Consider the following 14,361-nt stretch of genomic DNA (forward strand, 5'->3'; position numbering starts at 1 on the left):
TCCTCCGATGATCGCCTCGAGATCTCCGATCATTCCCCTTTTATACCTTTTTAGCGTGGGAAATCTCGGGGATTCTTCTGACGCAAACTGTCACTTCTCCCGATTTATGACAGTCTCCCCCGTCATGGGTGACGACAATGCAGACATTGCTTGACCAATTAATGTTAAAGTCGTCATCACCTGGGGAGATGACTGACCATTTTTGGTAATGTTCTCACCGTAAGGGTGCCCTTGTAGGTGACCTCTTGTCTACTCTCCATACAGGAACACCCATCCGTCTCCGTCCACCGGACACCCGCAGGAGACTACTCTATTACAAGGTGTCTGCGGTGTGACCAATTAGCAAAACAAACAAATATCCCGGGGAGAGGGGATTTCTTCCGCGGTCGCCTCGGGCGACTTCGTCCTAGGGATGACCTTCTTGACGGACAAATTACGCAGTTCATTATCCGGGGTCTATTCCTCGGACATTAGGGTGAGAATGGGAGAAACAACGAAAATGATGATGAAAGAAATATAACTTGCTACTTATTTAATAAAAATCTTTTAAAAGAGTCGGATTTTCACAGTTTAATTCAGATAGTTAAAAAAAAGCAGTAAATCTATGATTTTGATAATTTAGGAGGTGTGATCCCGCCATGTTTATGACGTGTTGCATTGTTATTGGCCTGTTCTTGGCTACAGTAAGTGGGAAGATATTGTACCTGAATTGTCTCGATGTTGCTCTCATTGTTTTCCAGGATGGCGAAACAATAAGAGCAAGAGAATACGTGTATAATGTGTGTCACATGTTTGTCAAAATTTTATTTTGCAATGTTTGCATTTCAAAATTCCCAACGAGCAATGCATGCACAAATCTCACACTACCACCTGTTTGTAGAGACAGTGTTGCCATTTTGTACTTGGTTCTTGGTCTCCCCTGACTACCTACAAGTCTAGTTTTTTGTGTGTGCATAATTTGGGCACCAAATACTATGTGCCAAATTGCAACTTCTGACATGTACTCCTTAATACCTCTCAGGTGTCCATCCGTTGACAGCAGCACGATTTTATAGACAAGACATAGTCTCATCAATAAGTATCTATAATATATTTACATGAAATAGTACAATTATATTTTGATATTGTCTCTGTTTTTACCTAAAACCTACTGATTATCTCCTAAAGTATCTGAGTGGTCTAAACAGATACTTTGAGAGAGCAAAATTAGGACTATAGGAAGGGTACTTTAATATCTTGAACTTTAGTTTTGGTGAATGTGGCAGAATGCAGATAAATATTATCATGCAATAAATTTAATGTTTTGATAATAGTTTGCTATATTTGTTTTGAATTACTCATAGTGTCTAACTGTTATGAAGATTGATAATTGTTATACCTTTTTTAATAACCTTCAGATTAACTTGTTTATTAAAATATGTCAGAATCAATTTTTTCATTGATGATTGAATTTCAAAATTTTGTTTTGACTGGCAATATTGGAATGTTTCCATTCCATACCTTATCATTTGGAACATAATGTCATTTTTGGAAGTGAATAATGAATCTAGATCTTGTCCTCAAAACTAGTGCATTTAAAAAAGCTATTACCTATCACCAAAAAAGACTTTTTCTATCTCAAATGGTTATATTTGTATTATTTTGTCAGTTGTTTGGAACCATCTTTTACTAATTTTATGGAAGTTAAATCAACCATGGATAATTTTATGAACATAACTGCAATTAGTACAAAAATATAATGTCAATGTTTTGATGGCTGTTTGTCAAATATTCAAATATTATGAAATAAATGTATTCAAGTTATTTATTTCTTAAGGATTAAATTAATGTTTCAATTGCTTTTCATGAATAAACTTTTATATGGCTTTTTTTTTAACATAAAATTTATTTATATAAATCTTACAATAGATTTCTGCAATAGATTTATTTCTCTTACTATATCTTAATTTCAAAAAGTTGAATTAACTGTATGCTGCTGCTCTTTGATGCAAATAAAAAATGATTAGCCATGCCAACCAATTTTGATTGATCAGTTAAGATTGAAACCATATCACAATCATGTGTAGACTTAGTGTTGCCATCTGTGATAGAAATAAACGATGTTTTCCCGATGACAAGATTTTTACAAATACATTGTAGATAGTTTGAGACACACTATTGATGTCATAGAACATTAACTGTATTTACTAAAAAAATGTTAAAGTAATACATTTATTAATTTGTTTATCTATAAATTAATTAAATTAAAAAGATGGCGCTGAAATTAATTGTCCGACGAATGTTTTGACGTTCTTCGATGTGTCGAGAGTCGAAATTCGATGTCTTATAGTACCTAAAATATTTGACATTTCAGATTTTTCTGATAATATACTTGTCAACCCTTTTCTAATACACTATTTCATTTTTCCGTAAGAATTCTGCTCCTATTCAAACATTTCATATCAGTGAGTCAGTCAGCTGGTCAGTGAGGTCAAAGTAATTTTATTATATGAAATTTTTAAACATCAAACGAATACAATATTAATAAAATAAAAATACTGAAAATGAAAGAAACAAGCATTTAGTATTAAAAAGCAAAATAATATACAGTATAATATATAATTCGATGCAGAATCTTACTCGTAATTCGAAATACTCGTTAAGCGAAACAATTTTTCTCATATAAATTAATGTAAATGCGTTCCATGCCGAAAAAAAAATACTCAAATCTTTGAATAAATGTTATACATAAAATAAAATTATACAATATACATTGTTAAGGAGCATTAGGGGAATGTGCCTAGGGGAGGTAATGTATCCTAAGATTAAATGTAGACTCTTATAAATCATCCTTAGAATAATGCTCCCTTATGCGGATTCCTCTGGAAATNACTAAGACTAATGTGCAGAACATATGTATATATAATTTGCTTTATCTGTTCTAATATAATTGTTGGTTTAGAAAAGGAAATATAATTGTTGGTTTAGAAAATATCTGAGATTTTGTCTCTACATTGACTGTTGATTTGTAAAAATGTTTGTTTTACTTTGTATTGAATCATTGCTCTTTCAAATATTTGAACTAACTGGAGAGATAGATGACCAAAACAAGACTTAAAAGTAAAATGGGAGCAGGCATCCATTATCAAACCCACATTGAATATACACACTATGGGATATCTAGAAAAATTGGAAATTATAAAGCTCATAAAAAATCCATGTGCATCAACCATAGAGATGGCGGTCCACCTGTCCATCGCATGGCAGTCCATTTATGAAATTTAATTTTATTAAGGGATATTTATTCATTTATTTTTACTTATTATTTCTTTCTTTATTTGTTTTATTAATTTCAACTTATTTGATTTTAGGAAGTTACCTTTGGAATGTCAAATTCAAACTATATTTTCTTGGCTGGATTTACCTTCAGACAGCAGACCTTCTTTTATTACTATTCATCTTAATGAACCTGATACTACTGGCCATAATTTTGGCCCTNGAGATTCAAGTTTTGAAGATTTAAAATTATTATTATTACTTTTTAAATTTATAAAGAAAATATTAACTGTAAAATTTTTACAGAAACATCAATGTCAATGTGAGCATAATACTTGTGGAGAAAATTGTGAAATGTGCTGCCCTTTGGATAACCAGCAACCTTGGAAAGAAGGCACTAAAAAGAATGGTGCAGAATGTGAATGTAAGGATTAATTAGTTATAATCTAATATATATTTTTAAATCACATTTCCATTTTGCTCTATGAGATAGCTGTCGCAATTGAAATTCTAATTTATTTGCTGTTTGGGAAATTATTGATATTTTCCAAACAACAATAAATAAGAATGGTTAAGTAAAAAATAAATTTAAAAACTCACGCCAATATTTGTCTAGCTTCTGAGTACAAATTCACTGAGTACGGCGTTAATAAACTTCTTTAGTATTCACACAAGTACTTTCGACGTGTGTATAACCGTCGTCTTCAGGCAAAAAGAACAAATTTTTAAGAAAACAAACGTGCAGGATGTTCCAAAAATCGAATTAGACATCATCAGAGCAGCGGTATCTCTTGCAGGATTTACGTATGGTAAATATGAATATGTACTCCGTAAAGTAAAAGAGGCCCTATACCCATGTACCACATTGTACAGAAAAGAAAAAGCATCCATAATCCAGTCTTCATTGCCGTATCTTGGACCAACTTCTATATGCATCAGCCGCATATTTCGGCGGTATTAATTTCATACTACCCATAACCCCCCTACCAAACTTACGCAGATGTATCTGCAACGATCGGGACAGGCTAACCACTTTAGAAAAGTCAGGGGTTTATACGATACACCTAGAAAATCCGGCAATGGGCGATGTTAAAAGATATATAGGAGCAACAACAAGAATGCTCGCCTCCCGCCTTGCTGAGCATCAGGAAGACATAGCTAAAGGAAGATGCTCTACAGAGCTCGCTAAAAAAGTTCTCGAGCAAGGATACAACCCGTTATGGCCCAGAACGGCAATAATTAAATGCTGCAACAATCGAAGACTTGTGTTCATCTGGGAAGCGCTTCTCACGGCCACTTCAGAAGCATGCAATGTTCCCACCCTCGATCTACCCGGGGTGTGGATTGCCTTGTATCGGCGCCTAAAAAACGAAATGCGCCCAACATCATATCGCCAACGCGGTAGCATCTCCACGCATGCGCCGCTAACATCGTAAAATATAAAGATTCGAAATATCAAAAATTATTCGCACGTTCGTAATGGAATTTTCGGACGCTTGTTTGAATTTAAATATTATGTTCTTTTGGAACATCCTGCACGTTCGTTTTCTTAAAAACTTGTTCTTTTCGCCTGAAGACGACGGTTATACACATGTCGAAAGTACTTGTGTGAATACTAAAGAAGTTTATTAACGCCGTACTCAGTGAATTTGTACTCAGAAGCTATAAGAATGGTTCCTATTGGCTATCCTTGATCTATTCAGTTTAGTAATAATATAAAATTATCAATAAATCAATTATTTTTACAAAAATTAAGCAAAAACAGACTACATTTTCGTATATGCCAAAGGCAGAGTTTGAATTATTTCATTCATCTTTCAGTTCTATCTCATGCTACTGTGAAAAGTGTAGTTGTGTCAAATAGCCATGAGGATGATAATACAATATGATTAAGACAGTGCAAAATTAAAATAATAATTGATTTAATAAGAAATGATAATAATATGTACCAAAAAAAAATTATTTTAATTGTAAAAAACATTGTTTTTAATACACAGTCCAGGATTCCAATCAGTTGACTGATGCTACTGTGTGAGTTAGTATGCATAATTATGGATGTTAAATGTACTTTTTGCTCTACATTATTTTAGTTTAGTTTAGTCTGCTGCTACAATGGCCATGAAACAGAAACACACAACATTACTTTGAAAGATAAGCTGGATGTTTTGAAAAGGCTGGACAAGGGTGAAAGTGCAATGGAATTGGCAGTAGAGTTTGGAGTAGGCAAGGCCACAATAGCTGACTTGAAAAAACTGCACAAAGATCAAGCAGTTTTGTGCCTCTACTTCAGAAAAATTGGTTGAAAATCGAGAAACAGCAAGATCCTCAATGTTTGACAAGTTTGATGAAGTGGTTCACATGGTTCACTCCGGAAAGAGATAGGGGAACACCTCTATGTGGACTTCTTGTTGGAGAAAATTTTCTTTTCACTGACCAAAACATGTTTGGATATTCAGATTAGTGGTATTCAAACTAGCAGAACACTATTGTATTGCATATTAAAAAGAAAGAAGACTATATTGTTTTGTTACTTTTCTGAAAAATTGCTACTAACTTAAAGAAATATTTTAAATTTATGATTTCTAACAAAATGTTAGAAATTACTAGAGTTTTCAAAAATGATGAGAGACATATGAATGAAGTATCCAGCATTTTTAACTTTTCAAATAATATTTTCTAATATCAAAATGTTTTAAGGTATGCAAAACAAAAAAGTTTTGAAATCTTTTTGAAATTCTGAGATTCAAGTTTTGAAGATTTAAAATTATTATTATTAAATATAGACTAAAATTTCTGATTAAATTTGAAATTTCTAATATGTTAGAACTATGAAACCCATTTTGATAATTAAATAAGTTTTGTATTAATACATAAAATAATGAAAAAATATAAACTATTTCAAATAAATATTTTAATGAGAAATACTGTAAGATATGCTAGTTTTATTTTTTTATTCCATATTTCTATGTTAATATAGCATGCCAGTGTTTTGGACATGCAGAAAGATGTTATTATGATCCTATTGTTGCAAGAAAGAAATTGAGTCTTAATAGTTTTGGAAAATATGAAGGTGGTGGAGTATGTATAAAATGTCAGGTAGGTATATGAAACAGTAATTATATTACATTTGATATAATTCATATGCATATAAAAATAATGCAGTAAAAATAGTTTTGTCTCTAAAATATCTATTAGCTATTTTATCAAATTTACGTGTTACTTGTAATACTATGTACAGTGGATTCTGCTTAACTGGGACACATTGGGACTAATCCGTTTTGGCTCAATTAAGTGGCTGCCCCAATTAAATGAACTAATAGCAAGCATTTAGTAAAATTCATAGAAATATGCAGAATTTACAAATAGAACAATATTGCCAATGCTGGTAATTACTCATACTACTATTTAAAACACAAGTAATCATGGCCCATCAGAATAATTATTAAAATTGAGATTTATAATATATTAGATATTTTTTTATAGATTAAATGTATTTACAGTAGAGTGTTGATTATATGAATGTCAATCAACCAAAATGTCGATTAACCAAAATTATTCCAGTTGGACTGTGACGTGCTAAATTGAACGTTTTTGATACTAGATTAACTTCTAAAGTATAATTTTTTTGTTTTTATATTTTTCAATATACAGTAGAGCGTTGATTTTCCGAATCAATTGGGGACTGGGGTTGTCCGGATAACTGATATTTCGGATAACTGATTTGCATACGAAAAAATAGTTTAATGTATCCGATGTCGAAATTTTTCTCCGTTGCGTGTTGCTTAGCGTTGAATTTTCGTCGATGTTAAGCCTAACAAAGACTATTGTATCATTAAAAATTATTTTATGTTGTACAAACAAAATAAATATATTGAAAAATATAAAAATAATAAAAAATTATACATCAGATGTTAATTTAGTATCAAAAACGTAAAATATTTGAGTAGCCCAAGACATAGCCAAAGATTGAAGTGCCACAGCACTGGCGAAAATTTAAATTTGCCGACTGGAATTCTTTTGGATGATTGACTTTCAGAAAATCGACGCTCTACTGTATTTATTTTGTTTGTACAAAATTAAAAAATAATTTTTAACCTACAATAGCCACGATTATTATTATAAAAATTTTCATTAGGCTTAACATCGATGAAAATTCAACGCAAAGCGACACACAACGGAGAAAAATTTAAACATGGGATATATTAATATACTATTATTGGGATATACTAATATACTATATTAATAATGTTTTTTTTGTACATAATTGGTTATCCGAAAAATCGATTTTCCGAACAACCTCAGTCCCTAATTGATTCGGGTAATCAATGCTCTACTGTATTGTCAAATAAAAAATATATAATGTGTTTTAATTTGTCATATACAGTTTAACAAAAAATGGAATGGAAAAAAATACTTTTATGGTATTCAATAGTAAATATATTTAATCCATTAAAAAAATATCTAAAATATTATATATCCCAATTTTAATAATTTTTCTGACATTGAGTCACGTGAATATTTGTTTCAAATAGTAGTATGAGTAATTACCAGCATTGGCAATATTGTTCTATTTGTAAATTCTGCATATTTCTATAAATTTTACTAAATGCTTGCAACTTTTATAATAAATACCATAGAGTACAGTACTTGCCAGATTTACATCTAAAAATAAAGCATCTTCATCAATAATTTAGAACTTTAATAATACCTTATTAGGATAAAAATTATGTAAATTGATATAAATTAATTGCTAAACTTTAATAAATGTAGAAGAAAATAGTAATAAGAGTTCTTTATTTACAGTATATTAAATGCTTAATACTTGAATAATATTTACAAATTTATTAAAAAAGTAATTAAAAAATAATTTATACAAATTTTTAATTTAATTTTACAGCATCACACAATTGGTATAAACTGTGAGAAGTGTGAAGATGGTTATTTTAGACCATTAGGTATAGCACATAATAGTTCTTTTCCGTGTCACGAATGTTTTTGTACTGGACCTGGAGTCACTGGTGTATGTGTTAAAGATGACTCATATATAATGAATGGTTTGGTATGTGATTTTGGTATCAATTACAATTGTTTTAGCGTATTTGAATATATTTTTAATAATAATAACAATAATAATACAAAATAAAATTTTATAGAAATTTTCTATAAAATATATTTTTTTTTATTAGTAAAAAGCTTAAATTAACTGTTCTTGTAAAAGCATTTTTTTAAGTTGAATAGTAATTGAAGTTATAATCAAAATTAAATGTTTTTTGAGAAAAATATTTGTGTAGAAATTTTCATGTTTTTTTTATTATAATTCAAGAACTTACAAATGCTTTTTCTTACAGAATACAGTTTTTGTTTCTTTTCACTATCTTATTGTTTTAATTTATAATGTGTATTTATTGTTTATTATTATATAGGATAAATCTACCCTCTCTATAAAAAATACATAGTGTAAAATCATCACAACGTTTTTTTTTTATCATGGGAAAAAAATAGAAACGGTGGCATCAGAATTATTGAATCATCACAGTTTTTGAATAAGTGAAAAAAAAATAAGCATGGGATTGGACTGAGGATGAGTGAAGTGAGTAGGGGGTTGGATTTGATCGAAGCAAGTGGGGATAGAGATTGGGCCAAGCGAGGGAAAAAGTGTAAGCATGCTGACTAGAGGGGGAATTTTATTCCCTTTTGTCAATAGGTCTAAGACCCTTGCATATGTGGGTGGCCATTCTGGAGGCATGAAACAACAAATGTTACAAAAGAAAACCGTTTATTTTTTTGACATATACAGTACTTACATAATTAGGTTTACATGTCCAAGTTCAATGGAGTGTCAGTGGAGAAAGCCCTGGATCCTTTCTTTAGTTTTTCTGAAGAACAGCCTTGAACAGTGATGAGTCAGAGATCGAGGTGGCGGCAACGTAAAGGATAACACAACTGGTCTCTCTGAGGGACAATGTAGAAAGAGAAGGTTGGATCTTGGAGGTGGAAGTTCAGAGAAACTCTGTAGAGCAGGGGTGTCCAACCCATGGCCCAATGCAAGTTTTAATGCAGCCCAATAAACGTGTAAACAAAACCGACAAATTTTAAAATTATTTATTTATTTATTTATTTCAACGGCATAAACCTCAAAAAAGAAGTTTCACAAAGCTGTAAACCTTTATACATGTTTTATTTTTTAATAGAAAGGAAATATTTTCAAATATTTGAAATGTGTGAATGAGGAAGGAATACTAAATAAAGCTGGAGTTGTGACTCAAAGGATTATAGCCCCAAATTCGGGGAAAGGAGAGAATGGCCGAAAAATAAAAAGAAGTGAGAAAAGTTGGAAAATTAAGGATCAATATTTGCAAAACAGAAGGTCTATTTAACCGTTCTCACTTCTTTATTTATTTGACCTTTCTCTCATTTCCCCGAATTTGGGTCTATAATCCTTTGAATCCCAACTCTAGCTTTATTTAATATTCCTTTCAGCATTGCAAGATTTGTCTACTTTGAGCCAAATTTAAGTACTTGTTTTTTTAGTTTGGCGTAAAAAAATATCATTTGGCGCATTGGCTACTTTTGGGCTACATATTATTTAAAAATTATTTGTTGAATAAAAATGCACTTTAAAATGGTGTTTCGTTATTGTTTTATTTATTAAAGACCCAAATAAAACAAATATTTGTGTTTTTCCAAATAAATTTTTGTTTGACTCCTTTATAATAAATAAATTTATCTATTTCTAAGTAGAAATTAAAAGTGTCTGTAGAAGTAATTTTTTAAAATATCCTTTTTTGTGATAAAGTTTTAATACTTATTAGTATAATCTAGACATGTAAATCCTTAAATATACTTGTATATTTAAAAATTGGGTCACAATATGCTTGTGGCCCAGAACTCCATGACTTCTTCCAATGTGCCAGAGAAACAAAAAGGTTGGACACCCCTGCTGTAGAGGAAGCCTCTTATCCTCGACAATGAAAGTTTTATGTGTTTTTCATGTTTGATTCTTTTATAATTGTCAGGCTTTCCCTTCCTCATGCACTGATTGGTTTCTTACCTGTCTCGAGGTAGAATTTGAGACCAGTTCAGGTCGCAAGAAATGTCTGCCTAGGATGGTTTATCTGACACCATCCTCTCAACTCTGATCGCAATTTATCAATGACTATGACACCCATGCTCATATTTTACTTTCATTTCCTCTTTTCTTATTGTGTCTTAAGTTTTAAACAATTCCCTTTCTTATTTTCTTTTATTTTAAATATTGTTTTCTCTCTATTCTTTATGAGCAATGATGTCAAAGTCCGGTGTTGCCGTTTCAACACTTATATTACTTGTTTTCTCGATCTTTTAATTTAATAAAATAAACATTTTCTTTTTAATTATGGGCTATTTCCAGGGCCTCACAAAAGTGTGAGTGGAGCTGGATCGAGGAGAATTAACTTGTCATGAAACTTTTGTTATGAATAATCTAACTTATATTGGGAACAAGTGGAAAAGTCTGATATTTTAATTTAAGCATTTGTCATATTAACTTTTCTATACCTTCATCAAAGAAGATTACCACCAGGTTGCTTAGTCAACCCTTCAAGCTGGCCTTTAACTCCTTGTTACTTTGAAACTGTTGCCTTCCTAGCCATTGCTTTGAGTGAGGGAATAGATGGAAATCACTTGGTGCTAAGTCTGGACTGTGGATGATCAAACACTTCCAATTTGAACTTCTGGAAGAGTTCCCTGTCTGTACTGCAGTGTGACGACAAGCATTGTCAGGGAGAAGAACAACTCTCAATAACAATATTCCTTTATTTGTAAAGCTTCTAGTCCTTTTTTCATTTTAGGATTTTATTCTTTTATAGTATGTATTTTTTGGCTAGTAATTTAGACTTATCTTACCCCAATTTTGGAGGAAACTTAACTCAATTTTTTTCTTTTTATTTTTTAGTGTTGCTTTAGTATTTTTAGTAAACTATAAACTCCAAGATGTACATTTTGGGTTTTTTACCCTTCTTCACTTGGAGCTTTACATTTGGATCTAATAAAATTTACATAATTAAAATTTTTTCATACAACGTTACTTAGATTTTGTTAAATGAGAATGATAATTTAACTCACATTAATTTAAGATTTTAACAAAATATTTTTCTTCATTAAATAGGATTTTCTTCATTTTTAACAGTATAATCTTGTAAAAAAATATTTTGTTAAGATGCTAAATTAATGTGAGTTAAATTATAATTCTTGTTTAACAAAATCTAAGTAACATTGTATGAAAAAATTTTAATTATGTAAATTTTATTAGATCCAAATGTAAAGCTCCAACTGAAGAAGGGTAAAAAACCCAAAATGTACATCTTGAAGTTTAGAATTTACCAAAAAATAAAAAGAAAAAACCAAGTTAAGTTTTCTCCAAAATCATGGTATGATAAGTCTAGATTAATAGCCGAAAAATATGCAGCTATAAGAGAATAAAAAGATAATATTCCTTTTTTATTATTTTGCATTGCCTGTTGTAATTGTCGAATTGTTCTGCAGTACTTGGCTGCATTGATGGTCACATAGTGCAATGGAATGTCTCCAGAAGTTTAAATTGAAAGCGTTTGATCATTCACAGTACAGCCCAGACTTAGCACTGAGTAATTTCCATCTGTTCACTCACTTGAAGCAGTGGTTTGGAAGACAACAGTTCCAAACTAACAAGGAATTGAAGAATTGACTGAGCAACCTGGTGGCAACCTTCTTTGATGAGGGTGTAGAAAAGCTGATACGACAAATGCTTAAATTGAAATGACAATTATGTAGAAAAGTAGCTTTTGTAAATAAAACAGTTTTGATCTTCATTGTTTATTTTTTTTCTGACACATTAGAGGTTGGAAAAAAATACCCTTTGCATATTTCAAGTTGCTCTAAATTCATCAGTTCTTCCAGTTTTCTGGCTGATTTGACTGTCTTGGTGATTTTTAGGTCAATTCATATCGTTGGAGTTGTTGCATACATTTCCAATGAAGTTGCTTGTATGCCTTTTTTGGTGTTCTATTGGTTTTCTTTGGTGTATGCATAAATTGATCTATATATTGGTTTTGCATACTTATGCATGGTTTCAAATTCTGATAATTTCTCTGGGATTTTGGAAGGGTCTTGTTGATTTTTGTCATTTTACAACAGTTGATTGTGTCAGATTTTCATTTGTAACTGATGTCATTGTTATTTGTCTGTGCATTTTCTCTATGTCTGCTTTTAAGAGTTTGATTATATGAATAACCCTCGTTTTAGTTGATTTTTGTTTGTTTTTTGTTTTGGAGTCTTGATGGTGTATTTACTAATTAGTTTCTTGATTAATTTTGATGGTAGCCTTGCTGTTTTGCCATTTCTGTAATAAATCTTAATTTATAGTCTGTTTTGATTACATTTAAGCAGCGTGTGAATCCCCTTGTTTTGTTGACTGTAAAGGCTGTTATCTTAAAGTTGAAAAGATCACTTGATATTGCTGGGATGTACAAAGGATGGTGTTTAGATTTCTTATAAACTTCTATTTTTATGCAAATATAAACATCTCTAAGCCTGATAGTTATATTAAAGCCAAATAGTTGCCGGATTACATTAGGTTATATTACTGCCATTATTAATAATTGAATGCTAGGTAATTTCGTCTAGAGGTTGGCATTAGGAACCATCTCTTATTAAATTTAATAATTATATATTAAATATTAATTTATTGGGCTACAATTTTAAAATTGCCCACCTATAAATAACCATTGGTGTCTGTCTGTCTTTCCTTAATCTTGTGAACAGAGTTAGATAGATGAAAGTTGAGACCATTTATAGAAATTTGGAAGCTGGAGACTCTGAATAACTATATATGAACTTTCAGTTTTGACTGAAAGTCATGTTGTTTCAATTCAAAAATTTTCTCCAGAAGAGAGTTAGATAGATGATGGCATAATTCTCTTGTTAACAGAAAAAGTGTGATTTACAGGGGCAAGACACTACTGAATTGCATTGTGCATCAAGATATAAAAAATTGCAGCCCAGCATTGTGATGATGTCACAATAAATAATTGTTTGTTTGTTTATATTTAACTACATACACAAACCTGTTACCAATGTGAAACTCAAATAAAAATGAACATACAGTTCCTCATAAATGTTTTTGAACCATAAACAGTTCTTCTTCCGGTGAACAGCAAAATTTCCAATGGAATACAAGTGCAATGTTAACTTTACCCCGGTGTTGGTTAAGGTTGTTTATATTTATTAAACTTATCAAGAGATGTCACCTAATGTTTAACTCTGGACAAAATTACTTAATGTTTAATTATTAAATAGTAGCCATATTATAGCCTGATATAATCCGGCAGATTGTTTGGCCTTAATCAAAAATTAGGTTATTGGATGTTTACATTTGAAGTTTGAAAGGATGAAAACAGTAGCTGTGATACTTAACCATTTTTGTGAACATTGCGATGGTTCTTACTACATATATCTTTGTGAGAAATTTCTGACTGCCAGTTCCACTCAGAATTGAAGAAATCAAGAGTAAGAAAATGTGTCTAAATTATCTACGAATAGGAAACTTCACAAGAGCATGTAAGTTACCCCATTGTCTAAAATGTAACAAGCTGACAATATGTTGCTTCATTTACAAACTATACAGAGAAGTTGAGAAATTGGCTAACAAAGAAATGAAATAAAGTATACATTTAACAATGTAATGCAAACAACAAAGTTTGTGAAGAATCCAACAGAAGAAAATGTATTTACATTTATGTACATAGAAGAAAACAATGCTGTCTACTTGGCTGGTCAGTGTCAAGGGTACAATTTTCAATTAGTTCATGTCTTCCTTGCTGGAAAAGTCATTATCACTGTTGCTGATGATTTTCCAATGATGTTTCACTAATGGTGCTAATGATGGTGGTTGAATCATCTCAATTCTTTTGTCAAAGCAGCTGTTGGCCCACCAGCATGGGCATAGCAAGGGGGGAGCCTGGGTGGGCACGGCCCTCCCCAGTGAACCTGGTGCCCCCCAGAAAATCACAGCCGAAAAAGTGTTAAGCTGATTTGGAAACAACAAAAAACTTAAAGCTAAAAATTTTGAATACTAATAAAAAAAAAAAA

General features: G+C 31.1%; 1 protein-coding gene across 1 annotated transcript in view; it reads left to right on the forward strand.

Moving 5' to 3' along the window:
- Nucleotides 1–14,361, forward strand: part of LOC111618236 (laminin subunit alpha-1-like) — a 270,556-nt gene that overhangs the window by 42,553 nt on the left and 213,642 nt on the right. The window contains exons 8-10 of the mRNA XM_023359721.1: nucleotides 3,562–3,679; nucleotides 6,233–6,351; nucleotides 8,153–8,314. Coding sequence (XP_023215489.1) covers nucleotides 3,562–3,679; nucleotides 6,233–6,351; nucleotides 8,153–8,314 — 399 coding nt within the window. The remainder of the gene's footprint in view (nucleotides 1–3,561; nucleotides 3,680–6,232; nucleotides 6,352–8,152; nucleotides 8,315–14,361) is intronic.

This window comes from Centruroides sculpturatus, unplaced genomic scaffold, assembly GCF_000671375.1.
Source record: "Centruroides sculpturatus isolate CEXI.00-Female unplaced genomic scaffold, Cexi_2.0 scaffold205, whole genome shotgun sequence".
NCBI classification, from domain to species: Eukaryota; Metazoa; Arthropoda; class Arachnida; order Scorpiones; family Buthidae; genus Centruroides; species Centruroides sculpturatus.